Source organism: Salvia hispanica, chromosome 6 (assembly GCF_029641045.1).
Source record: "Salvia hispanica isolate PSC_SH4W2 chromosome 6, Shi_PSC_v1, whole genome shotgun sequence".
NCBI lineage: Eukaryota > Viridiplantae > Streptophyta > Magnoliopsida > Lamiales > Lamiaceae > Salvia > Salvia hispanica.
Window position 1 is genome coordinate 19,436,379 of NC_142697.1, and position 24,947 is coordinate 19,461,325.

General features: G+C 35.4%; 4 protein-coding genes across 10 annotated transcripts; 1 reads left to right on the plus strand and 3 right to left on the minus strand.

Annotated features, from left to right (window-relative positions):
* Positions 1-1,766: 1,766 nt before the first annotated feature.
* Positions 1,767-5,132, minus strand: LOC125207350 (Phototropic-responsive NPH3 family protein). 5 transcript variants are annotated; one of them, XM_089061307.1, is made up of 6 exons: positions 4,703-5,132; positions 4,387-4,432; positions 4,104-4,292; positions 3,960-4,029; positions 2,637-3,887; positions 1,767-2,556 (listed from the first exon to the last, which is right to left on the minus strand). In XM_089061307.1, the coding sequence occupies exons 3-6, from the start codon at positions 4,160-4,162 to the stop codon at positions 2,110-2,112; spliced, it is 1,827 nt and encodes a 608-aa protein (XP_088917433.1). In that variant the 5' UTR covers positions 4,163-4,292; positions 4,387-4,432; positions 4,703-5,132; the 3' UTR covers positions 1,767-2,109. The 5 variants fall into 5 exon arrangements, with proteins under 5 accessions (XP_088917433.1, XP_088917434.1, XP_088917432.1 ...); XM_089061308.1 differs by lacking the exon at positions 4,387-4,432 and having other exon boundaries at positions 4,104-4,266; XM_089061306.1 differs by lacking the exon at positions 4,387-4,432.
* Positions 5,133-14,682: 9,550 nt separating this feature from the next.
* Positions 14,683-16,965, plus strand: LOC125207337 (uncharacterized). Its single transcript, XM_048106629.2, has 2 exons — positions 14,683-15,044; positions 15,645-16,965. Exons 1-2 carry the CDS (start codon positions 14,949-14,951, stop codon positions 16,740-16,742), a joined length of 1,194 nt encoding a protein of 397 aa, XP_047962586.1. The 5' UTR covers positions 14,683-14,948; the 3' UTR covers positions 16,743-16,965.
* Positions 16,966-18,887: 1,922 nt separating this feature from the next.
* Positions 18,888-19,615, minus strand: LOC125204247 (RING/U-box superfamily protein). Its single transcript, XM_048102848.2, has one exon. It carries the CDS (start codon positions 19,514-19,516, stop codon positions 19,181-19,183), a length of 336 nt encoding a protein of 111 aa, XP_047958805.1. The 5' UTR covers positions 19,517-19,615; the 3' UTR covers positions 18,888-19,180.
* An 860-nt stretch (positions 19,616-20,475) lies between these two features.
* On the minus strand, positions 20,476-24,857 carry LOC125207594 (uncharacterized). 3 transcript variants are annotated; one of them, XM_048106998.2, is made up of 16 exons: positions 24,588-24,857; positions 24,063-24,105; positions 23,711-23,836; positions 23,505-23,616; positions 23,298-23,426; positions 22,966-23,070; positions 22,232-22,315; positions 22,042-22,157; positions 21,857-21,958; positions 21,654-21,767; positions 21,481-21,537; positions 21,306-21,372; positions 21,140-21,193; positions 20,956-21,030; positions 20,831-20,866; positions 20,476-20,715 (listed from the first exon to the last, which is right to left on the minus strand). In XM_048106998.2, exons 3-16 carry the CDS (start codon positions 23,758-23,760, stop codon positions 20,614-20,616), a joined length of 1,203 nt encoding a protein of 400 aa, XP_047962955.2. In that variant the 5' UTR covers positions 23,761-23,836; positions 24,063-24,105; positions 24,588-24,857; the 3' UTR covers positions 20,476-20,613. The 3 variants fall into 3 exon arrangements, with proteins under 3 accessions (XP_047962955.2, XP_088916199.1, XP_047962953.2); XM_089060073.1 differs by having other exon boundaries at positions 24,063-24,309; XM_048106996.2 differs by lacking the exon at positions 24,063-24,105.
* Positions 24,858-24,947: the final 90 nt, after the last annotated feature.

Here is a 24,947-nt window from a genome sequence, read left to right on the forward strand (position 1 = left end):
GACTACATTCATGGAAATGGGACCCCTTTAAAAGTGTGCTCCATTGGCATGTTATTTTCATGATTATGGCAAGAACAAATAAGAAAAGGAAACGAAAAAGCCAAAAAAAGACCCAAATGGGAATCATGTTGATCTTGATCGAGATTGAATAGAGTGGTTGACGCAGGGCAAAAAAGTAGTTTCTTTTTGGTGGGACATTAATTGAGCCTAAGTTATCAATCCCGTGAAGGAAGGGATTCAAGAAATGGAAGGACAGAGAAAGGGATATTCAATCATTCCTACTCATCTATATTAAGTTGAATCCAATATCTAAAATACTTGTATATATTTCTCCTGCCCTCTTTGGAATCAATTACACAATTTTGAAGATATGGAGAGTGAGTCCATGATAAGCAAAGATATGAAGGTGGATGAGGCTGGCGGCGGCGGGCTTGCGAGGCAAGGGAGCATCACTAAATCTAGCTGCCTCTGCTCTCCCACCACCCATGCTGGCTCCTTCCGATGCCGCCTCCATCGCGCCCCCTCCCTCCAACGGACTAAAAGCATCGAATCCGCTTCCGACTCACAATCTAAGGATACTACTACTCCTCTTATGGTTACTCATCAGATAAGCAATTCAAGCAGTGCTCAGTAAATAAAGATATATACCAATCTTTTTACTCTATTTGTAATCTAAATATATATGTTCACAAATCTGTGTAAATTGTAATGCAATCAACATTGAGTATGCAGTTTGGACTACTAGTATAATATTCAGATTGATTTACATGCACAATTAACTTGACTCTGTTAAATTCTCGATTTATTATTGCAAATGATATGATAACATAGGTAGGAGTAGTATATAATGCTTGATGGACCATACGCAGAATTTGCGGAAAATCTATCATAAATCTTATAGTGAGAGTGTGACATACGTATCGTTTTTCTTTTTTATGTGGTCAAATCTGTAAAATCAATCGTTAACACTATGTCCAACTTGTGAATAAAGCACTAGTAGATAGTGCTGGAAATAAGAGTTCTCAGTAGTACTACTATAGTTGAATTATGAACAGTATAAAGTCTGGATGGTCATGATTCAGAAACAAAAAATTTAATAGAAAAAGAAACAGCCGAGTATAACAATAACTAAAATTGCATCCGCAAGAAATATATACAGATGGAACTAGTGGTTTATGGTTATACCAAATGGTTAGGGCCATTAGATGGACATTTATTTGAGCTCTGGTGTATTCAATAACTAAGCTTTAGCCTTGGAAAAGGAGTTCAATGTCTCTAAAGCTTCGGCTTCATTAACCAATCCACCCATCTAATTACTTATTTCCATGTTCATTGTCAATTCAAGTTTTTTTTGAACGATCACAAAATTAGTTTCGGAGTATCTAAAATGTGGATCACACACTATAACCTACATCTCCGTGTAACTACTTGTAGCATGCAACTCCTAACAAATTCTAGGATTCTAACAACTTGTCTTAAATGTCTCAATTTTATTGAATTTAGGTTTCAATCGATCTTCATCCGTAAATTACTCATCTGTCGAGTCTTGCATTAAGTTATACACAACAGTGTTGTAGGTTCTAGATAACATCCGAACGAATGACACGGGCTGAGTATCTTATCTACAAAGCGCACGACCAGGTGTTATGTTCTGTTATTTTTCTCGACTATGCGCACATTTTGTGCATTCTATGAATAGAATACACAAGTCATGTGCTTTTTAAATCACTCATTTTTTATGCTTTACTACGCAAAAACTTGATAAATTCATTAAACAACTGCACATAAGCCATTTACTCAAATAATTTAAAGTGCACAACTGCACATAAGCAATTCTGCAGCAGTATACTTCCACTTCTGCAGTTCACACTCTCTTGTACAACTACTATAGTAGTACTACAATGTTTAAACATTTTCTAATTTTTGCCTCCAAAAAACTATAGTTTCCATAATTTTATTGGCATAGCTTACACCAAGTGAGTTGCATTCTTTCCTAAACGGTTACAAAGAGTTTTTCAAGAATTATCACACAAAAGAGGAAAGAAAAAAGATTAACAAAGACAGAGTGCTATTTACCCATCCCAAACAAGACATTGGGATCTCTGATGATCAGTTCTTCTCAGTTGCACTTCTGCTGATGGGCCATAATTTGCTCAACATTCTCCTAGGTCTGTTTGGAGTCATGGTAAAGGCCTTCAACTTTGATGTTTTTTCGAGCTCTAAATTGTCGTCTTCATCCAGCTTCATTTTCAGGGTCGAAACATTCGAGCTGGGTGATTTGAGGCCAGATACACTCCACTGGTCTTGCGCAGCACTAGTAGGCTTTGATGGATTCTTACACACTGCCAACAGTGCCTTGATGTTGCTAGGCAGCTCCGTCACTTGACCTCCCGCCATTGCAGCCCTTGCTTGCTCGAAAAAGAGGACTTGAACCACCACCCGCAGTGGTAGCATCTCATTCTGTGCAGCGTGCATGCACGCTTCAACAGACAACTTCTTGCACTCCAATGCACGGCACAGCCTCTTCCTTTCGCTCTTACTCAGCTCCGGATGCACCTGCCATTGTCCACAACACACAATTGGAAAAACTAAAAACCAATCTCAAGTATAACATTAAAAAATAAAACAAAATCCACCTTTAGGTAAATGTCGATAGCTTTGTAGAGATCATCATGATCCAGCCTTGCAAATTCTGGTATGGATTCAGCAACAGCGATGAACTTGGACAAGGGCAAATTCTTGTCCTTGGCTATCTTCTGAAGATAGCCATCCACGAGCTTCGCGACCTTGAGCTTGGAGCTGTGCGAGGCAGAAGACGACCTTCTACTCTCCTGAAACAGCAGCTCCACGTTCTCAGCTGACCGCGATCTTCGTCTCTCAAACTCCCCTTTCCCTCTACGCGGGCTCGTGGGAGGGCTCTGCCCCTGCACCATGAAATGCTCCAGTATCGAAATCACACTATCCACGTCGTACATCATCTTCTCGTCCAACGCTGGTAGCAACAGATCAGATACCGACGCCTCCTCCAGCTGCACTCCAATCCTACGTTCCAACTCCATCTTCGAAGACGAGGATGCTTTCACTATGTTGGCCGCCTTCAACAGCTTCAGCATAAAGCTGCAAGACACCTCCCCTTTCTCACTCGGAAGCAAGCTAACTATGGATTCCAGCAACAACCTATGCTTCGAAGTCACTTCCCCAACCGACTCAGGCTTAGAATCACAATCAATGTTTATGTACTTGGACACATTTGGCAGCCAGCGCGACGCATAGATGCGTAATGCCTCACCAACGAGGCCCGGGGGAAGCTTCCCACCCGATTTGATGGCGATCATAGTCCTCCAGTAGAGATCAATCCCCAGCTCAGCCAGATCCTCCGCCCACCAGCTACCTCGGCTGGTGGACTTATGATGCCTCTGGCTCTCGGAGCCATTGCACGACGCGTCATCCCTGCCCCGCCTAGAGCAGCTGTGGGACAAGCTCGCCTTGGTGGGATTGGAAACAACCTTGGCAGCGATGGCCTCAATGCATCGGCTGGTGATCCCGAGATCCTCCGCCCACAGATGGAACGCCTTGGTGCTCTGCAGCGTCACGATCGAGTCCCTCCAGCCGTGAAGGATGCAGGAAGTCAAGAACACCTCAATCTTGTAAATCAGATTGCCCTTCTCAACATCCTCCGTCATTTGAAGGTACTCGGCCGCACATCTGACTGCGACGATGTTGTAGGCGCTGAGGGTGACGGTGATGCCATAGCAGAACTTGGCGCAGAGATCAAACGCCTCCACCCCGCCCGGGAAGTCCGGGAGCTGCACTATCTGCAGCTGCTGCGCCTCGGGGCTCTCAGCACATAGCCTCTGCAGCCGCAGGCACTTGGACAGCAGGGGAAACTGCACATTCAAACATTAACATCAAAATTTTGTAAATTATGTAAATTTTGAATATAGTTTACACACACACACCTTATGCAGTAAATATCTGGTTCCTTTTACTTGCACAATGAGATCGCTTGACACTTCAGATGATACAGAACTAAACTCAACAAAACAGAGTTAGTTTTTAGCTTCACAGATACAAAAACATATAAACATGAAATTGAAAATTACCGAGTGGATTCTGTTGTGTAGAAAGTATCAGGGCGAGATCCAAGTTTCATAAACTTCATCGCTGATATTTTGCAAATAAACGAAGGAATTGATCAGAGCAGCATTTGAAAGTGAGACAAACACCAACTTCCTCAACTTTTTTTCAAGAAAGTTCCACCTCCAGCTGCAACCAATAGAGTTTGTCGGAAGCTAGACAAACACAACTAGATTTTCACTGTTTTTGTTCGCCAATCTTGTTCCAAAATCAAACCAAAAAACAAACACAATCAAAAAATGGTCTCACCAGAACTTGACCTATCTTTAAGTTAAAACAAGGGAGAATCCAAGAACTGCAAATTTTTATAGCCAAGTCATGTATTATGAGATTTGTACATCAACATTCAACCATTCGAGAGAATCTCTGTCACTTCAGTCAAATTTGAAATAGACATGCATTAACAAATAAAAGGAACCTCTAGAACTAAATCGAGAAAATCAAATTAGGTAAACAATAAATGATTAAAACACAAATTTTACAAACCAAAAACATTCACCGGCCGGCATCAAATAAGCAAGGAAGAAAAAAAAAATGAAAATATTAAGGTTGTGTTTGAACTCACAATCAATCACAGGTAGTAACTGCCAATCATATTTGGTGGTGGCTTTTTTATTTTTAATTGAGCCGAAATAGTAGTGATTCACTATTGAGCTACGCTTGCTAAACCACAATGCCAGCGTGCAGGGGCAGTGAGAGAAAAAGGCGACGCCCACGTGCTTATCCTGCGCCCACTTGTGTCCCTCTCCCTCATCATTGCCACTCCAATTTTCATCACCACTATTGTTGTTTCCTCAATAAACCCGGATTACTTTATAACCACTATCCTACGCCGCTCTCTATGCATAATTGCATATGCTATGTATGCTTATAATTCATCAATACTCCTATTAATATAAATTTAAAAACCCAAAAAATATAGAATAGGATTTGTGTCTCACTATCAATCACTAAACTCAATTTTGAGAGTGCAACTGTTGTGGCATACTCACACACCTCAACTTGTTGATATCTTGTGTATATATATATTGGTTGAATTTGAAATTGCCCTTATTTTTCTTGGAAATAACATAAATTGCTCTTTCATAATTTAATGCATGAGGGCCATGCATATTTAATGCACGTATGAAAGATAAGAAAAGGGAAAGATGAATACACACAATTCTTGACATGGGGTTCAAATTTGCTGGCGAACTTTTCTTATCCAACTTTCTTAATTCCTAGTGAGAAACTTATGATTTTTCTTGTTTTTTTTTATTGAGGAAAAACCCGCAGACAGAGAAATTCATGAGAGCTTTTAATTAATTCTTTGCAACAAAATAATATAGCCACTATCAAGTTGGTACAACATTTGTGTAATACTCCATATAGATAACGATATGCCATTTGTGGGCGAATTCCCTTGTACAACAAATGTGCTTTAATGAGATATAGATGGGCGTTTATGAGTCATATGCTCCATCACAAATGTTTTTTTAACAAAAAGTTAAAAGCAACAAAATAAAAGGAATATTTAAAAAATATAAATCATATATAGTCGCTAAGTTAATACTCCTACATAAAATTGAAAAGAGAAACTAATGGACTTTTTATTCAATGTATATATAAAAAAAAGAAATGGAAATGAGTACATAAGGTTTGGCTGGCAAATCATCACATTGTTTGCTTTTCATTACGAGATAACTATTCTTGAATTCTTTTTGGTACTAACTTTTCCATTGTAGCATATAATTAGCAGGCCTATTAAAATAGTAGTAGTAGTAGTAAAGTTTTAATGTGATTTTGCAGCTAAGTCTACAACTGCGATACGAGAGTATAATCATATAAAGCTAGCAGCTGTTGATGATGATGCATGGAGTGTAAAACATTTTAATCGTATCTTGATGAATTATGATATTATATCATGGACCAAAACAGGTGAGGTGAAATAATTAATACAGTAGTAACAAAAAAAAAGGCTAAAAACTTGTTTATATTCTTAAACTATCAATTTTTTGAAAATATTATGAACCAACTTGATCTATTGATACTCTAAAATTGAGCAGTATCCCATGGATTTGATATACGGAAATACCTTTCCAAGTACTAACTTTTTTCTAATGTAGGTAAGTTCAACTGATGTACATGCATTAATTGGCCAAAGTTGATTGTTCAAGATATATATACTTGAAAAATGGACCATGGTTTAGGATATAATTCAGGTACTGGCCTTTTAAATAATACAAATATAAATATAAATATTTCAAATTTAAAAACATTGGGAAAATAGGACTGTAGGAAAACTTTGCAAAATTGTACTCTAGTAGAATCTCTAGACATTATTAATTACTTCTACAAATTTTTTATTTTATCTAAAAGTTATTTGAATTTTTCATCATAAGATATTGATCCGAAAAAATGATGCATACCTGTTTTGTGAGCATTTGTCATTAGAGTTTCTGGTCAAAGGTTTCATGTATATATGTTGCATTTATCTCTTTATAATGGTGCGAAAGTTACAAATAAAGTATATATACATGCTAGTAATAAATTTTCTATAACCGTATAAGGACCATGGTCCATTTGTCCTAATAAGTGAGTACTAGTTATTAGTTAATACATGATCTTTTTATAAATAAAACTGGATACTGCAAACATAAAAATAAAATAAGTTTGCAATAGTTTATGGGCTCCTTTAATTCTACTCATGAAAACCAATGAGTGGTAGTACTACTACTCCTTAAACTTAAGTATTAATGGAAAACATTAAACTAATCCTTAAACTTAAGTATTAATGGAAAACATTAAACTAATCGAAATAATAGACCATATGACAATTTTGGCCTAAAACAGAGATACAGCGTGGGACGATAGTCAGTCAACGATAACGACGAAACGAATTTAGAAATCTACTTTTAGTATAAAGATGTGATTGAATAATCCCAAAACTAAGAAAGATTGAATAAGAACTATTATTGCAAAATAAAAAAGTAATTTGATTAATCCTTCATGAGTATATAGAAGTATTGATATTACAAAAAATAATAATCAAACACAAGTTAATCAATTAATAATCTGAATTGTCATCAATCGATTAATGATTCACCTTTCAGACAGTCAACTTGCAACCATATAGCTTTTGAAGGAATGAAATGATTGAAATAATTGAGATTGCCTTTCCATTATTCGCTTGATTTTTCACAGGAAAAATTATAAAAAGCAGTGGAAAAATTCGCCATGTTTGTTGTCCTTTGATTATACAGTGAAGTTGCGTAAAGTTTATACATTTGTAATAGGGAAATCAATATGATTTGCAATAATGGTGATTTCATTTGAAAAAAAAAGGAAACTCATAAAATATCCTTACCACGCCGTGATGACATACAAAATATTAGCACTCAATGTTTATTAGTTTGGTGGTTAACCGTTGTTTTAATTTTAAATGTAATAATCGATTGACTGTTTTCAACTCCGAACATAACTTATTAAGTAACGCAATTTTAATTTAAAGTCTTTTTTTTTTTTTTAAAAAAAGAACAAACTTATTATATATCATTTCCTCGTCTATAAAATCATAAACTAAATTTAACTTCTGTATTTCTTTGTAGTGTTACTACTGTTTTTGTTTTTTTGACACACCATAACTTTGCTCGTCATTTTTTTGGCTTGAGAGTCTTAGTCGGGTGCATGCATTCCGATCGTAGTTAGGTTTTAAGAAGGTAGTAACTGTGAATTGGGCGAATCAATTAATGGGGCATGGCTGAACTATGTCAAGGCTCAATCCAAGGATCTAACATCCTATAGATTACATAAGCAGTGGCAATTTGGAGATTTTAATTCCCGACCAAGGGTAGTTTGGTACGAAAAAGTGGTGGTGGTGGTGGATTCTAGATTGGCAACGGCGTACAGGGTCTTAATCCGTGCTACCCAACGGGGTTACAACAAATGTATATTGGGCCCCCAATTCCTTTGTATTTTCTACAATGCCAGCCCACTTCCCCTTTTCTTTTTCATCTTTTAGTTTAGATTCAACAATTCCATGTCCATCCACATCGTTTTGTAGTAGGCGTGTCACAAAAATGATAAATTCTCAATTATATTTCCTCCACGAAATATCAATTCTTATTAATAAATCACATATACTGATTAATAGCTCTAATTAGTGATTGGCGAATTCCCTCAGCGATAGGTGAATCCTAATTACGATGGATACATGGTGCATTTGGAATTTGGATATACACCAAGTCTTTTTCATTTTACATCTTATTTCACATCTAATACTCCTATAATGAACTGGTATTTGTAACAATTTTGTGATATTTGCAATAAAGTTGGGATATGGAGTTAATTAAATGAGGCACCACTCCTGGGAAGATCAATGTGACATTTTAATATTTTATAGTAGTATATAAAATCGTGAGAGAAATGGAGAGTAAAAGAGTGGAGGAATAAAACACGAATTGTGTCGAGCACTTTCTTACTATTAATGTAATATATTCATTAAATTCCAACAAATAATTAAACAAAGCGTGAGTGCGGATAATTTGGCACAAAAAAAGGCTACGGCAAAGTACCCTAATGCCACTCAGAATAAATAAAACAAAAAACTGTAATTTGTGTGGCCAACATAAATACCCCATATGTTGATTGATTATATTCTTAATTTTCCCCCGTGTTTATAATTTAGCTGATTTATTTTTGAGTCCACCTACGTGCCATTTTATTACCGTTACAGACGGTGCCCACTTTCATCATATTTTTGTAGAAAAGTTAAGCCGATTTCAACATTTTCCTAAACGTTCAATTCAATTATAGACTAGATTTTTATTGGGAAAAAAAATGATATCATCATCTAGCTAGTATTAGTTTTTTATATATATACTCCCTATGTCTTTTAATAGTTCACCCCTCGCTAGTGTTCAATATCCACTAAATAGTGTTACACTTCTTTTTAAGACATTCAATTTTTATGAAAAACAGCCTTCTAATCCATAGTGTACTAATTTCAATCTATCAAATACTCCCTACTTATCAAGGATTTATTAAATCTCATGTTACTCTCTTCGTGGACGGAAGCAGCAACAGACAACAATAGCCTAAGAGCCATGATGCAGAAGATCAATATCCCAATTCATTTGTTCTTAAATATAGCTTAGCAACCCAAACGGTTGATAGTACTCACTTTACAACCTCACTAATTAAACCATACATTTTTTTAGGTAGGAATTTAATACGAGTTGAGAATATGTTTCGAATATAACAACAATCAAATATTTTACTGCAATGATAGATTCACGAACGAAAATCGCGGGATCAAACTCAGAAGGTACTCCATTGCTAGCATTGGAAAGCATAGATGGTGTAACGATCATCGCTGGCAATTAGTAGAGGCCGAAGAACAAATGTTAATCCCAACTTCAAAAATTGGGCCAAAACTTCCTCATCATGAAATCAGTGATATTTCCAGAAACCAAATTTAATGCTGTAGTAGAATCTTTCTACCTGGATGGACTGCATTGTTTACACCAGTTCAACTTGTTATTTATTAATGTACAAATATTTGGGTACATATGTGAACGGAGTAGGAGACACAAAAACATAAAAAAGCATCTATTTTCTTGGAATCATTAATTGTGGAAAGACTTTTATCCCAACAAAGAAGGTAAATTGATTTTAATTTCAGTCACCGAAATTAAAGACTTGTTGATGGAGCCATTCCAATTTGCCAGCAATTTTGACTTCATAGGTAATTTGGCATTAATATTAATTTCAATTTGACCTATGCTGCATCTCTTCTTAATTAATCAAGCATATTTTTCATGACGTACATATTTAGGGGCAAATTCTGACCAAATAATTTGCAAAGAACACATATAGGCCTATGTTTGACGGGAAGTAAAGTTATATCAGAGAAATAATTTAACGAAAAAAATGAATCATGAGAATATGATTTCTATATAACAATTTAATTGGTCTACCAATTTAATTTCGGTTCAGCCTTGTGGACTATTGAATGATTTGTTTAGAGTAAAATTTGTTTAGAAAGATGAAATGATAAGTAAGTACTACTCCGCATTATTTAAACATTTGAAAATTTATAATTAAACGTTTAAATTCAATGTAATTGCGTTTGAAAATCAAGTAACAAGAAGAATTTCGATTTATTGAGGCACCACTATCATGCTCATGAGGCTCTTGTTACATTCTGATTTCACACATATGATATGATGCTGTCATCTCATCCCTAACGACAAGGTAACTCTAATTGATAAGTTTGTCAATCAGTAGGTTAGGTTAGTTGACGTGGTGAGTAATTCGCCCAACATTAAAACAAAATTTATAATGGAAATAATCATGTTTAGACATAAACATGTTTAGGTATGAATCCACTTTTAAATAATGGTGTGAGTAGTAGCAGATGCTCAATTTTGACGTCGGTTATTCACTTTTGGTCATATGTCACACCATCCATCCACGCCAATCTTTGATAAATAATTAGAGATTGAATAATTGATTTGTGGCACAAGATCCCAAGTCCAGCAGAAAGCATGCAAGTAAGTTTATTAGTATTTTCAAATAAAGTAAAAGTTAATCAAATTAACAATTATTAGCAAATAACAATTGCTTGTTAAAAATCCAAGAAAGATTTTCTAACTCTCTTAAAATAGTACTCCTCCGTAGTAGTATTTTAATTGAAACATAGAATGTGAACTGCAAGTTTGTACTCTTAATTTTCTTTTTTGACTTTTTCATAACATCTAAAATTTGTTTTCAAGTTTAAGAATTATTCAGTACAAAAATATGCATCACATATTGGTCATATAAGACATAGTATAAGAATAAGCTGAAACTTGGTATATTTATATATGCACCCATAAAATCAAGCCATCAAGAGAAATTGAGTTTAAGCAAAATGAAAGAGTGAAGCACTCATTAATTTTATTTTAAAATCACACTCCCACCCACTTTAACTTTTTTCCACAATATAATTAATATTGCAGATTGACATTCATCCAAATTATTAATAATAGGAGATGAATTATTCAGAAAATGGAGGCCCCAAGAGTGGCAATCATGTAACCAAAAGTTGTGATTAGGGATGGCCCATTAGTTTAACCCCCCCAAAAAAGCAGAGAGCAACTATTCTAAGATGAAATTGCCACTTCACCTCAATAATAGTTACCAGTCAATACACCCAACCCCATGTGTCACACAATACACATATATGGATGTATACAACTCAAACCTAATCCACCAAAAAACAAGATATGCATCTCCAGCATTAGGCATTAACACATCCATTTCACTTCTATTGCATGTGTGCATGCACATTGCATATACATACAAAAATCAGGAATAATAAAAATATCAACCACAAAATTCGGAATATATGGGCACTGATTATAAGTTGTCCCCCTTCATGCGCATGTTATTTAACATCAACTATTTCTGTGTTTGTACTTTGTACCTAGAGAGAATTTATTTGTGTTAAATTATGTATAAATTACACATATACTAGTATAGTACTATGAATTACCTTCATGTACTTTGGAATTTGATCGAATTGCCAGAGCATTATCGCCAATGACATTTAATTAATCCATCTAATCAACTCAACTAAACATATGAACTGAAAATTGGACAGTACCCTTTTCTTGATCTATTTGTCGGTTCTAGTCTTTTTTGCCATTATTTTAAATTTTGTGTCCCATAGCATTAATTTTAATATTTCAGATTTATCCTACAATGGATTAGTAATATTATCCACTTTGATAGTAGATAGACAAAATCTATACCATTAAAAAAATGCCCTTACACATTATTTCTGTAGTGTTACTAACGCACAGTAACATCTTCACCTATGAATTTTGCCATTTTGGGAATTGATAAATTTCAATTTCTAACGAATTATGGATGAAATTTGTCAGAGGTTTTGGAAAATCAAGCGTAGCTATATATATATATACACGATTTGACACTTACATAGAGGGGAGTAGTAATACATTTTCTGTCCCATTAAAAACGAAACGTTTTCTAAAATTGAAACAACAACATTTCTACTTTTTCATACTATATATGTCTTACTTTGATGGTTTATTAAGTAGCAAATTAAAGAGAGCAAGAGTGTGTGAATGTGTTATGTGATGCCTTCCCATAAACGGCGACACAAAGGGACTTTGGTAGCTGGCAATATTTAAAATCTCTAAACGAGTTGGTTAACTCATCAGGGTTAGTTGGGCCTATTAAAAATTTTGAGCTAGGGATGTCACATTATAATTCTAAATATGTCGAAAAAGGCTATGCAGGAAAGATAGGAGTACTAGCTCTTAGTAAATTAACGTATTGAAATTATTATTATCCTTATCAAGCTTCAATAATGTTGAATGTATACTACAACAACAATACTAGTATTCACCTCAGATGAAAAAGAAGTAGAGAGGATGAGAGAAATGTAGAGAGAGATAAGGCCAGGTTAATAAAGGGGTGGCGTTGTTGAATGTTGCATGGTTGTGTGTTGGGACAAAAAATTGATGTTGTTAATTAATTAAGGGTGATGAATGTGTCAGTGAAGGCCATGCATTGGTGTTGGAAGTGAAAAGAGTTAAACGGCCAGTTGGTAAGGGAACACCAAATGTTGACACTACAATCTGTGCCGCACGTGCGATGCGACCCCATTATGTTCCATATACCTCCACCACCATCTCTCCCCACTTCTAGGTTACGTCTCTTTCCACTTGCTCAATAGGATTAGGAATTTTGAGTTAAGAGTAAATAGTACTCCTAACAATGACAAGGAGAAGCTAGGATTCAAATTTTTTTTTTTTTTTTTTTTTTGTAATTTCAAATTCAACTTCTAACTTGAAATAATTAACCAAATTGATTTATCACATGTATATTTCAAACTATCTATAGGCTTTGCAAATAGATAATTGAATTAAGAATTAACGTGACGTTTATGACTCTCTGAATGCTCATATCTTCATCTTCTCCCTACATATATTGACCATTTTCACCACAGATCTCAATTAGAATACCAAAAATCTCCACTTCGTAATCATCTCAGCTGTCTGCATTTTTTACAGTAGAAAGTGATGATTTAAAAATATGTATACTTACTTATTGAATTGAACTAACTATTGTTATATGCATTAAATAGTAGGAGTAGTGTATTATTTCAATTTTCGCGTTGTATTTTTAGTTCTTTATCTTTTAAAAATTTCGAGCCCAAACTATACATCTAAGCCCACATATATTAGACCAGTTCTTATTTTGAATAAGAAATTAGGCCCACTTCTCATTTTCAAAACTACTAGTACTACAAGTATAACTTAAATAAATTATTAAAGGAAACAAATCAAAGCTTGGATTTTTATGTAATTTATAAAATTAATGATGTCAATAAAAAAATTTAAGGTGTTAATAAAAAAAATTTAGGTGTTAATAAAAATTATCTTTAGGTGTTATTCAAAATTATCTTTATCTTTTAAAATTATTTAGGTATTAATAAAAATTATCTAGGTGTTAATATTAGAGATGTCAATAAAAATTTATATTATGCACATATCTTGTACGAGCACCGTATAAAAATAATGATAGAGTAGACTAAACAAGGGCATTGTTCACAAATAGTGCTCGTACAAGATATGTGCATAATATAAATGAGAGATTCAAATGAGAAAATCATTTCAGTTGTTCAATCATGAATGTCTAAAGTGGATGAATCTTCTCGTTGTATGAGTGCATCACGATTGTTAGAATCCATAAGGAGCAAAAATGTCATTTAATTTCAGATTTTTCGAATGTGGTTAAGTTCATTATGAATACAAATATACAATGACTTTATATATATGTTGAGTGCAGTGATTTTAATTTACACACAACCCACTCCAATATATATAGATGATGACCTAAATTTGAATCCTGGAAGTGACAATTTTTTTTCTATATAAATATTTTTTTTATTATGAATGCTACTTTTGGCAATAATAAACAATGTGGCATTGTGGAGCTCAATTCAGATTCAGCCAAACCCAAACAATTTGGGCTAGTATTTGGCAAGTTAAGCCCATCTGAACATGCCTTTTTGCCGGGTTTAAGTTGTCGTTGGACTGACTGGGCTAGGCCCATTAGCAGCTATTTTTGGTTAACATATTATTAACAGTATATCAAATTACATTCAACTAGATAAATCTAAGAAAAGAGTGATTTCTATTCTTAATTGGAAGCGTGGTAGAGTGCTGTTTAGTTACTGATCAAAATGAAATAAGCTCGAATGGATCTAATTATCTAAATGTCTAGTTAGTAGTAAAATTTAAAAAAAAAAAGATTTTTGAAATTAATAATAGCGACATCATATCTGGAGACATTAATGTTTCCAGATATTTGAAACAAAATCCATTTGAGAGCAGCTTTTTTTGTTTACCAAATTTAAATCACTCCACGCAACAGCCAGGTCAATTGACGCGTATAACATGAAAATGACAAGAATAACCTTTCCAGCATTCCCAAAACCAAAATATGGAATGGGGCTTGTTCGTAAATTGAGCAGCAGCAGACGTGGGGTAGAAGACGAGTAAACGGCTTCCTTCTTTCTAATCTTTACAACTGACCCTTTCTACTCTCTTCTCTATTTTATTGTCTCCTTACTTTCAATAATTCCCTTTTTCTTTGTTTAATTTCCTCCGCCTTCTTCAATTTGGGGAGGATTACTGGGAACTGACTTAGGCCTCCTCCCTCCTCTGCTCCAGATTTTCAATTTATGGGCGTATCTTCGTTTCTGCTGTAATTGGATTCTTCTAGGCACACATTCCCGGATCTAGAGAGAGAGGGATATGTGTAGTGTAACCAAGTTTTGTGATAAGGTATATATGATGGCGGAAGGGGGATCTCAGTATTGTTCCAAGAAGTCTGATGATATATGTGATGAGGTATATTTGTTCAATTCTTCTTCTTTCATCCTACTTTTATTTGGTTGAGATTTTTAGGTAACTGTGGTGTTATTGCTGCTCTAGTAGTAGTATTTGTTTCTCAGAATAAAGTCCGTGGAAATTAGAAGCTCAAAATTTGGATTTCAAAAATGGAAAAATTTGAAATCTTCTTCTGAATAATATGTGTAACAACCCAGTAATACTGGGGTAAATCAAATTTGTATCCCTACTATAGGTTTTATGGGGTAAGACATCTGTGATACTTCAGATTCTAGACCCTATAATTTTTGTTGTTTTTGTGTTTTTTTCCCCATCTGTTTGCCCTATTCTTTTTTAGGGTTCCCCCTTCCTTGTTTCGGAGCTATGTTTATATGTTAATGGATTTCTGTATAATTTGCACTAAATTGGGTGTTTAGGGTTTCTGTATAATTTCTGTATAATCGATCTTACTTCTTATGTGTCGAATTGGGCTCTTGTGTTTTATTAAAACCCCCTAACTGTGGTATTCTTTCGTGTTCTTTATTTGGTATTAGCTGTAGCCATTGCAAATGTGTGCTAGTCTTTGATGAGTCTAATGTGTCTGGTATTCTCAACGAGCAGGATTCAGGAAAGAGCTCGAGCATGACAAGATTAAAATGCTTCCTGCGTGGATTGGACATTAAAGCCTATCTCTTCCTCTTCATGTTGATCCCGACATCTCTGTTTTTCATATATGTGCACGGCCAGAAGATCACTTACTTCTTGCGGCCGTTGTGGGAATCTCCGCCTAAGCCCTTCCATGAAATCCCTCACTATTATCACGAGAACGTATCAATGGAGAATCTGTGTAAGCTTCACGGATGGGGAATTCGTGAGTATCCTAGGCGTGTTTTTGATGCCGTGTTGTTCAGCAATGAGCTTGACATCCTCAAGATAAGATGGAATGAGTTGTACCCTTATGTCTCAGAGTTTGTCCTCCTGGAGTCCAACTCAACCTTCACTGGTCTGCCGAAGCCTTTTGTGTTTGCTGGATTCCGGGATGAGTTTAAGTTTCTTGAGTCACGGCTAACGTACGGTCAAGTTCCGGGGAGATTCAAGAAAGGGGAGAATCCGTTTATTGAGGAAGCGTATCAGAGACTTGCATTGGATTATCTCCTGAAACAAGCTGGTATTCAGGATGATGACTTGTTAATAATGTCGGATGTTGATGAGATACCAAGTAGGCACACGATTAATCTCTTGAGGTGGTGCGATGGTATACCTCCGATCCTCCATCTTCGTTTGAGGAACTATCTCTATTCCTTTGAGTTTCTTGTTGACAACAATAGCTGGAGAGCTTCTATTCACGTATATGAGTCTGGGAAGACGAGATATGCCCACTATCGACAGTCTGATGAGATATTGGCTGATGCAGGGTGGCATTGTAGCTTCTGCTTCCGACGCATCAAAGAGTTTGTATTCAAGATGAAGGCTTACAGTCACGTGGATCGGGTTAGGTTCTCTCATTTCTTGAACCCCAAGAGGGTGCAGAGAGTGATCTGCAAAGGCGCTGATTTGTTTGATATGCTTCCTGAGGAGTACACTTTCAAGGAGATAATTGGGAAAATGGGACCGGTGCCACATTCGTACTCAGCTGTGCATCTTCCTGCTTATCTGTTGGAGAATGCAGACCAGTTTAAGTTCCTCTTACCTGGGAATTGCTTAAGAGAGAGTGGCTGAGGTGGGGAGTCTATAATTTTTGTATAGATTGAAATGGAGGATATTTTTATTGAACCAAGCCAGAGGTGTCGCTTTTACAGCTTGTTGGGCGTATTTATATCATTCTTTTTACGAGTGTTTGGGGGAATCGGACACAGTTCTTGGTTTCCAATGGTGACTTTTGTATATAGTTAGCCCTCTTCTCTTGAACATGAATGCTCCTCTCAAAATTTGCTTCTGCCTATCTTCTCACTTAGTTCTGCTAGCTTACTAAAATTTTGTTGTAGGATTGATAAGCTAGCTTAATATACTATGATCCCAGAGATCAGATGTGCAATTTAATGGTAATATTAATATTTATGCAATTTTACTTGAGGATGATTGAATTAGTCACAAATTATTGTGTTCGCAATTGATTAACCATTCCTGTATTAAAAAGACGCTAAATATAAAAAACTCGGAAAGTCAAATATTGTTGTAACATGGTTTGCTGTTTATTCAAGGTTGGTAATGTAATGTCAGTCTGGATATTATCCCCAACTTTAATCATTGAATGCTACTTATGTACAGCTCATCACAATCATATCATTAATTGGCGTTTTTAATACCTAACGTAGTATAAAAAAAATTTAGGTAGTTGTACATGAAAAAGGAAACGGGACAAATAAGAGTAACCCCAAGTTATGAAGGTCTATTCACATTTTATGAAATTGAAGAAGTTTTCTAACTGTCTTTTTATATTTTCAAATGGAATTAATTTATAGGCAGCCGATTAATATAACCAATAGTATTTACACAAGTGTGCATTTATTTTCAACTTTAACGGGTTGACAAAGAATATTTGTGCTAAAAAATGCAATATTTAATTCAATTTTAATTAAAGTAAGATTGGGTGGGGGAAAAGTAGTTTTGTCTTGTAATCTAAATGCAAAGTTTGGAGTTTGGAAATTTGAGGTACCGAGGTAATATTACTTTTTTGGTTGAAATCATATACTAGTACACAATATGACAATACATTCCATTTTATTAGCCGTTGCTACTTTGAAAAAGATTTAGAGACTGAAATTAGGTGTCTGCTGTTACTAGCCGTTGTGCTGGTAAATGGCAACTCTCCCTAAATAATTATGACTTCAAAAGATCATTTAATAGCATTTGTTTAATCATTTTCTTTTTTTCAAAACAAAATCGTAATTTTTATGTGGCGCCTTATTTTTATATAAGGTCAGAAAGATCAATACAAGGACCTTGGATAATGATGTGATAAGGATATCTACCGTCTTTTGTTTTCATTTTTTTTTATATACAAAGAGATTTAGTTGGGGGTAGATGCATTGTATCTGCCTTCCCATTGTATAATAAAATTAGTTATCGAGTAGTATCTTCCCACACATAAAAGTTTTATGTGATGCAATTCGTCATCCAGAAGGCTTACTTGATTTAGTATGGGGATTTTTTTTTGTTGCAATATTATATGATGTGTGTGTATGAGGATTGAGGGGAAATTTTGCACTTTTATTAGCTAGGTAGTGCTCTTCTGCTCCCTCCCTCCCACGACTAGAATTACATAGCTTAGTTTATGTGAGGGTATATTGGGTATTAGTATTAGATGGTAATTAAATAATCAGGTCGCATATAGAGTTATTAAAATGTCATCTATTTTCTTGGTTTAAAATGATTAAGCTAATAAATACCCTAATAAAACCCAAGTACTAATTGCCAAGATCCAAAATCGGCCGTTTGTGGCACGGCCATGGCCTTGTCAATGCGCGTGTAGATTTTACACCCCATCATTGCCATTTATACACGTAATTATAACTAGTAGTAGTTTAATTTCTTATAAACAAAAGCTTTTGAATGAATTGGTTCATAATCAATTAATCTATAATTACTTTATATTCAAATGATAAACTTTTAACTTAATATTTTTCACTTAACAAGAACTAATTTAGAAGAATTAGTATATTACAATCATCTATTCATAACAAAAATCAATTCTATAATCATTATTTAATTTGTAAACGTCTTCTGCTCACTCATCTACTCATAACGTAAATTAATTATGTACTCCTTTAATTTGTAAAGGACCTTGCCAAAATGTGTTGACCAACCTATATAGCTACTTTAATTTGTAAAGGAAGTTGCCAAAATGCTTTAGACCAACCTAGATTCCAACAGACAAACAAGTACCTGTTCGCAGAAAAGCCATGCATAAATATTTTAGATATATACAGCTTTGTGTGTAATATAAGTATTGATGAAATTGGAAAGCCAGCATCACCACAAAAGAAATTACATTTGAAATCGTGTAATACTTTTAGTATATAATGTAGTGGGTGATCAAACCGTCATTATGTATGTATGTATGTATAGGTATATGAGTATTGACTATAGTGCTCCTCCATTTGAGCACCTAAATTAAAAATCCTATATGAATTGTATAATTGGAATAATAGGAAATATTAGAAAATGGAACGGCAAAGCGGGCAAGTAATATGGCGGTTGTGGAACCACTTGTCGAGACAAGCTTTGTGGAAGAAATGCTTGCAAGAAAGCTCACTCACTTCCTCATCCGCCTCAAACCTACACAAACAGACACAGCACTCGGCCGCCGGACCGCCACCATAGCGCGTTATCGACACCGTCCTCGCCGCCCTGGATCCGTCGTCCTCGACATCAGCCACCACTTGGAGCAATGATCTGAGCTTGTTCTTCACCAGAGCCACCGACATGGCCATGTTCATCAGTAGCAGCGGCAGCACCCCTTCAGCCGGGCTAGGAAAATTCGACAATCCCATATTATAATTATTAGTAGTAAGTATTTTGAGTGGAAGTATCAATGGTAGAATAGAAGAAGACTGGTTGAATTGAATTGAATGTCGTTGGTATTATTAGTAATTCTATAAATAGGAAGGTAGGTAATTGTGGAGAAAGCACGTTGCAGCTAAATAGGGAGCTTGATGGTGACACGTGTAAGTGATGAGAAATGGGAGTCGTTTTCGGGCCACGCGTCGTCAGCCGAGTTTGAATAGTGGCACCGGTGGAAGCTTCGTGAATCATTTCATTAGCGCGTAAATTTGTTGCTTGCAGATAACAGATGTTTCGACCCTACCTTCGATGCTTACGTTTTTTACTTATTCCCACTACACATGAATATTTCTCATTCCAGTATTGGTACAATAAATTAAAATTAACTTTTGATTGTTTAAAATGTTAAGACAACGCATATATTGGACAAAAATACGTTTTACTTCACATCAAAGTTGACACATCTAAAACTTTTCTATTCATTTTTATTGAATTGATTTAGGTACAACACACCAATCAGATGACAAGTGGCAAATCTAGCCTTTGGAGCTACAAAAATATCAATGGATATTTTATATATTTCCTACAGTAGGTACCAACTCATTTTTCTATATGATATTTATAGCACTACTCCACTGTATTAAAACACATCAAATAAACAACATGATACCTGAAAACTTCCTAAGAGAGAATAATTGAACTTGGATAAGTCTAATTTTGAGTGGCTCGTTTCTCTGTTCTTTTAACCAAATGTGTTTATTGAAGTTGTAAAAAACATAACACACTACCACACTCTCTTATTCACACATCCACAGTAGAAAATTGTTAGTTCCAAAGATCACAATAGCAAAGGCATATTAACAAGGATACATACCTACATCTGAAGCACCTGGAACAAAGAAAGTACCCCTAAACCATAATCTTAGGACAGAGGGGAAAGAACAGATGCTACTTGTGCATGATAGAATAAGAAAAATTGACTAATAAAATTGGTTTTATCTACAAGTAGACTAATCAAATTAGTAAAAAGATGTAGCAACTAGTAATTGTGGTTTTGTGTCATGGTATTCTTCTCTAGTACTACTATCTATGTATCCCTTGTAAAGTTAATGGACTTGTAATAAGACTTCTCTGCAATCTCCATTCGATTTCTGAACATCTCCCACTCTTTTTGACACCTCTGTCTCACCTACACCAACCACAGCAGACAAGTTCAAGATTATCAAAGTCGAGTAGCGTATTATGATAAATCAAGGAGTTCAGATTTCATTTATATACAAGCCAGGCATGATTAATCTACGTACCCCTTGCCACGGAGCCTTTCCGTCTTCTGCTTGGCCCTACCAACAAAGAAAATACGCAAGAGAAAGTCGTGTCAAACGTATAGTTTACCATAATCTCACAAACTGTCATCACTCTTTGTATATACCTGGTTTCCCAGTGAAGGAACTGTTTGATGGACGATCCACTGAGCATCTACCACTCCGATTCTCTCATGAGCAGGCTACATTAATCAAAATCTCATCAGCAAAGCAGAGTACAGTACTATAATCCAGTTTTTATCTTTCGAGAGGTAAGAACGTGACGTTTTAAAGGAAGTGGATGGTGCTGACCTCAACGCACCGTTGGAGGGCAAAGTCCAGTCCCCATCCATGCACCAAGTCGTTCTGCAAATTTTTTCGTTTTAGTTTTCAAAAATTTATTGGCCAAGGAGAAGAAAAAGTAATCTGAGGACTTCCGTGCTTCAAAAAAATAACATTAACTTTAAGAAAATGAAACCTGTATCATATGCCAAACACAGCGCCATGCTTCTCGAGAAAATACAGGAGCCATGATTTCTACAAAACTGTTCAATGAGGCAGAGTAAATATCAAATTATAGAAGTTATTAGATGAAAGAATAGCAATAAGAGAAAATACACATTGGAAGAAGGTACATAGAGAGAAGTTCGTACGCTGCACAGGGTGGCAAATGGGGGTCAGAACACCAACCCGGCTTCTCCTCTGTTATCCTGTACATAAGCATAAGAAACAGAACAAGTTATATAAGACATATCACTCAAATACCATTTAATATGTATGTATTGCTAGATGGTATACTGGTTTAAGCACAGATTCATCTCCCTACTTGTGAATATCTTGACCGCCTCTTCTTTTTGTCATCTGCCAAGTCGTACCCCTGTTGGGTTCCAAACCCGGCTGTGAAATTTCTAGAGCATACTTCCTCACAAGTTTGATATACCTAGAAATTTCAAAGACCAAAAAAAGGAGTTAGCATAGATAAACCAGTTAAAATATCCTCCACAAAGATAATTAGTTAAATGGACTTACTCTTCCGCATCAAAATGCTCGACCCCTAGGTCTTCATCCCAAATAAATATGTAGTCGTATGCGGCAACAACGTCCGGATGCAGAAACCTTTTAGCATACCACCTTTTAAGAAATTCATGAATACAGTTCAGCATGATTTAGAGAAACAGAGCACAAGAGATTTGTTACTGTCTAGTGAAACTTACCATTTTGTTTGTTTTCTGGCACTAACATGAATTGCTCGTCTTGACCACTCAAACTCATCCCATTCACTTGTTCTTCCATCATAATGAAACAAAAGGATTGTAAAGTTCTCCGAGAACTGCAGCAACCATATATATAGTTAGAGACACAAGAGGACTATAACCAGGGACTTTATGGGGAAGAGAGGCTGACCTTTTTAACAGCTGCATCAATGATTTTTCTTTGATCATAACCCACGGTAAAGGTGACAAGATACTTTGGTTTGCTGGTCAAGTCCTAGTGAACAAGTTAATCAAATATCAAAATTCAAAATGAAATGTCTGCCATGCCTTCTTCGAGTACAGAAAAATCTTTTCCAAATAAAAATTTAATGACTGGAGATATGATTAGGTGGCACAAACTACATTCAAGTTGAAAAGATAAAACCCCTCATTGTTTACATGAAGGATTTAAAAATCTTGAGATCATTTATCTTACTTATCATATCACATTCCTTTATTAACTATGATTCTGTCCATAATAAAGTTCAGTAATTATATTCCATGTTCAAGACACGCTTACCAAACAGCCAATATCTCACTTTTCCTTACCGATTAAAACGTGTGTTTTTTCTGGAGTTAAAGAATTAATTGTAGCCATTCGATTAACCTTATCACCAGCTAAATTTCAGATTGTGTTCATATAAGGCATCAGCGAACAGCCTTAGTTTTTGTGTTTGCTATTTTGGGCACCATTGGTATGGGAATATTAATATAAAAGTCCACACCTTCTTATTTTTCTCTTTGCAGTCAGACAACCTTTACAAACTTCTCCTAACAATTAGAAACTACGCCCCGCATTCAACAGCCATTCAAATATGTAGCTGCACTTACAAATAATAGAAAGAAGCATGATGCAGTAAACAAGTACTTATGGTAAGTGCTTACCTCACTAGGTTTTCCCCAAAGCCTCCGTAGATAAAAATCTGATTCAGATGCAACAATACCCGGAGGCAACATTTCTGCACCTTTTGGATTTGATGGAACCCAAATCTGAATCATAACAAAATTAGAGGGCAGATTAAACATAATTATTCCATAGGAGTATAAGTTTTGAAGTGCCTTACAAGGATGTACACACATAGAAAACGAGAGATGAGGGAAGCTCCAAGCATGCATCATTTTCAGCAAGATTAAAGGTATTCGGATGGACTTTACAAAAGGCTTCTACCAAAAAAAGAATGAAACCAGGTTCATCATGTTAGCAAGAAAATACAAACCTTTGAGACATCTGTCGTGACTTGATTACTGGAAGAGCTGCTCGTACTTGCAGTATCTTGTGTAGAGTTAGCTGTACTTTTATCCTCAATTATTACAAAGTCATGAATAAGGGCGGTAGTGATATTTAGCTGGAAAAATCGAAACGAGCAATTAAGGCATGTGACAAACTTATTTGCATTCAAAGTAAAAGGATAGAATCCTTGTACCTTCGTTAAAGAGAGTGATGGAAATGACACTCCTACAAAGAAGCCAAACATCATCCCAACAGCGATGGTAACAAGCACCCTCATAATCTCATTTGGCTTTTTAGGTAATGTGCTGAAAGAATGAAAATATGCAATATGTAAGTGTCGTCTCAAGTGCAACACTGGCAGCATTCTGCGTTTGCATTAAGCAATCAAAATACACTTACCTGCGTCCAAAATTCCCCTTACTGCACCCAGTATCAAATTCCATTTTCATAGTTCTACAAAACTGATCATTAAGAACAAGCTTGAAGCATCCACTCTGTCAAAGAAATTGCAGAGAGGGGCAAAACCTGATGCATATAGGAAATCCCATTATAACTAACTTCAACAAAAACACAGAAAATATACAGCCAATAAGACTACCAAATTACAATTCCTCTAGTAGGAATGCCTACATTCAACATCACTCACAATATTCCTTCAAGGATTAAGTACGAAAACCGAAGGGAATCTGTTAATCTCAATAAACATTGTTATATATCAAGACATCACTTATGATCCAAACCACTAAAATACCTTACACATAAAACTCAGAACGGCCCAAGCTTCTACTCCTTCACTGTTTAGGTAAAAGAAAAAAAATGATGGCATTTCTAAACAAAGTAGACAACCATGTGAAATCCTTTGGCAATTGCAAAGACAAAAGGATCACAGCTTTTGATCATAACGGCATTCAATTTCATGGAGCAAGCCGCTGATTGAAAAGTTACCGATTTTTGACCAACCACCATTTATTCAACCGATTTTACCATAGATAAAGCCCCTGTAAAAATCATCTCAAGGATTTGGCGTTTAACTCATACAGAAAGAAAGTAAAAAAGCATCAGGCTTAATTCATTGCAGTATGTTTAAATTCTTCGATAACTTCAAAAGACATAACGATATATAAACAAAAATTTTAAAAAAAATTGAAGAGAATTATTTGAGCAAGATATGCATAAAGAGATGAATCATCAGTTTGATCAACAATACATATGTGTGTGTAAAGTCATCAGAGAAGCATTCGACAAAAGCTAAAGAAATTCATGCACAGATACATACCTGAATTCGGAAGGAGGAAACCCAAAAAACAGTAATGTTGAGAGAAAAAAAAGAAAAAATCAGGCGGGGACGGGTGTATTTAACAGAGTGAAGAAACGCGCAAGCTTTAAAACTCTTAATCACTCAGTAAATGCATGAAAAGTTGAGCATAAATAGCTGAAACTGAAGCACGAAGTGGAACTCCTCCGCTAATAAAAATCGTGATTATGAGCAGAAATGTTGTGACTTCGGAGAGAAAAAAAAAGGAGGAAAGGGCTCTATTGGAGAAGAAGGAAAGTAACGCAGAAATCGATTTTATGAAGCCTTTTTACATCACTACTAATTTAATGAGAATCAATATTACACATTTATTTTTAAAAT

Excerpts from the sequence above, each read along its gene's own strand:
- LOC125207337 (XM_048106629.2), top strand. The coding sequence starts at position 14,949 with ATGTGTAGTGTAACCAAGTTTTGTGATAAGGTATATATGATGGCGGAA. Across the intron at positions 15,045-15,644 it reads CTGATGATATATGTGATGAG|GATTCAGGAAAGAGCTCGAG; the intron begins GTATATTTGTTC and ends CTCAACGAGCAG.
- LOC125207594 (XM_048106996.2), bottom strand. The coding sequence starts at position 23,760 with ATGAAAATGGAATTTGATACTGGGTGCAGTAAGGGGAATTTTGGACGC. Across the intron at positions 21,538-21,653 it reads GGCGGTCAAGATATTCACAA|GATAACAGAGGAGAAGCCGG; the intron begins GTAGGGAGATGA and ends GCTTATGTACAG. Across the intron at positions 20,716-20,830 it reads GAAAGGCTCCGTGGCAAGGG|GTGAGACAGAGGTGTCAAAA; the intron begins GTACGTAGATTA and ends TGGTTGGTGTAG.
- LOC125207350 (XM_089061308.1), bottom strand. The coding sequence starts at position 4,162 with ATGAAGTTTATGAAACTTGGATCTCGCCCTGATACTTTCTACACAACA. Across the intron at positions 4,030-4,103 it reads TACACAACAGAATCCACTCG|TTCTGTATCATCTGAAGTGT; the intron begins GTAATTTTCAAT and ends TGTTGAGTTTAG. Across the intron at positions 2,557-2,636 it reads CTATCGACATTTACCTAAAG|GTGCATCCGGAGCTGAGTAA; the intron begins GTGGATTTTGTT and ends GGACAATGGCAG.
- LOC125204247 (XM_048102848.2), bottom strand. The coding sequence starts at position 19,516 with ATGGGATTGTCGAATTTTCCTAGCCCGGCTGAAGGGGTGCTGCCGCTG.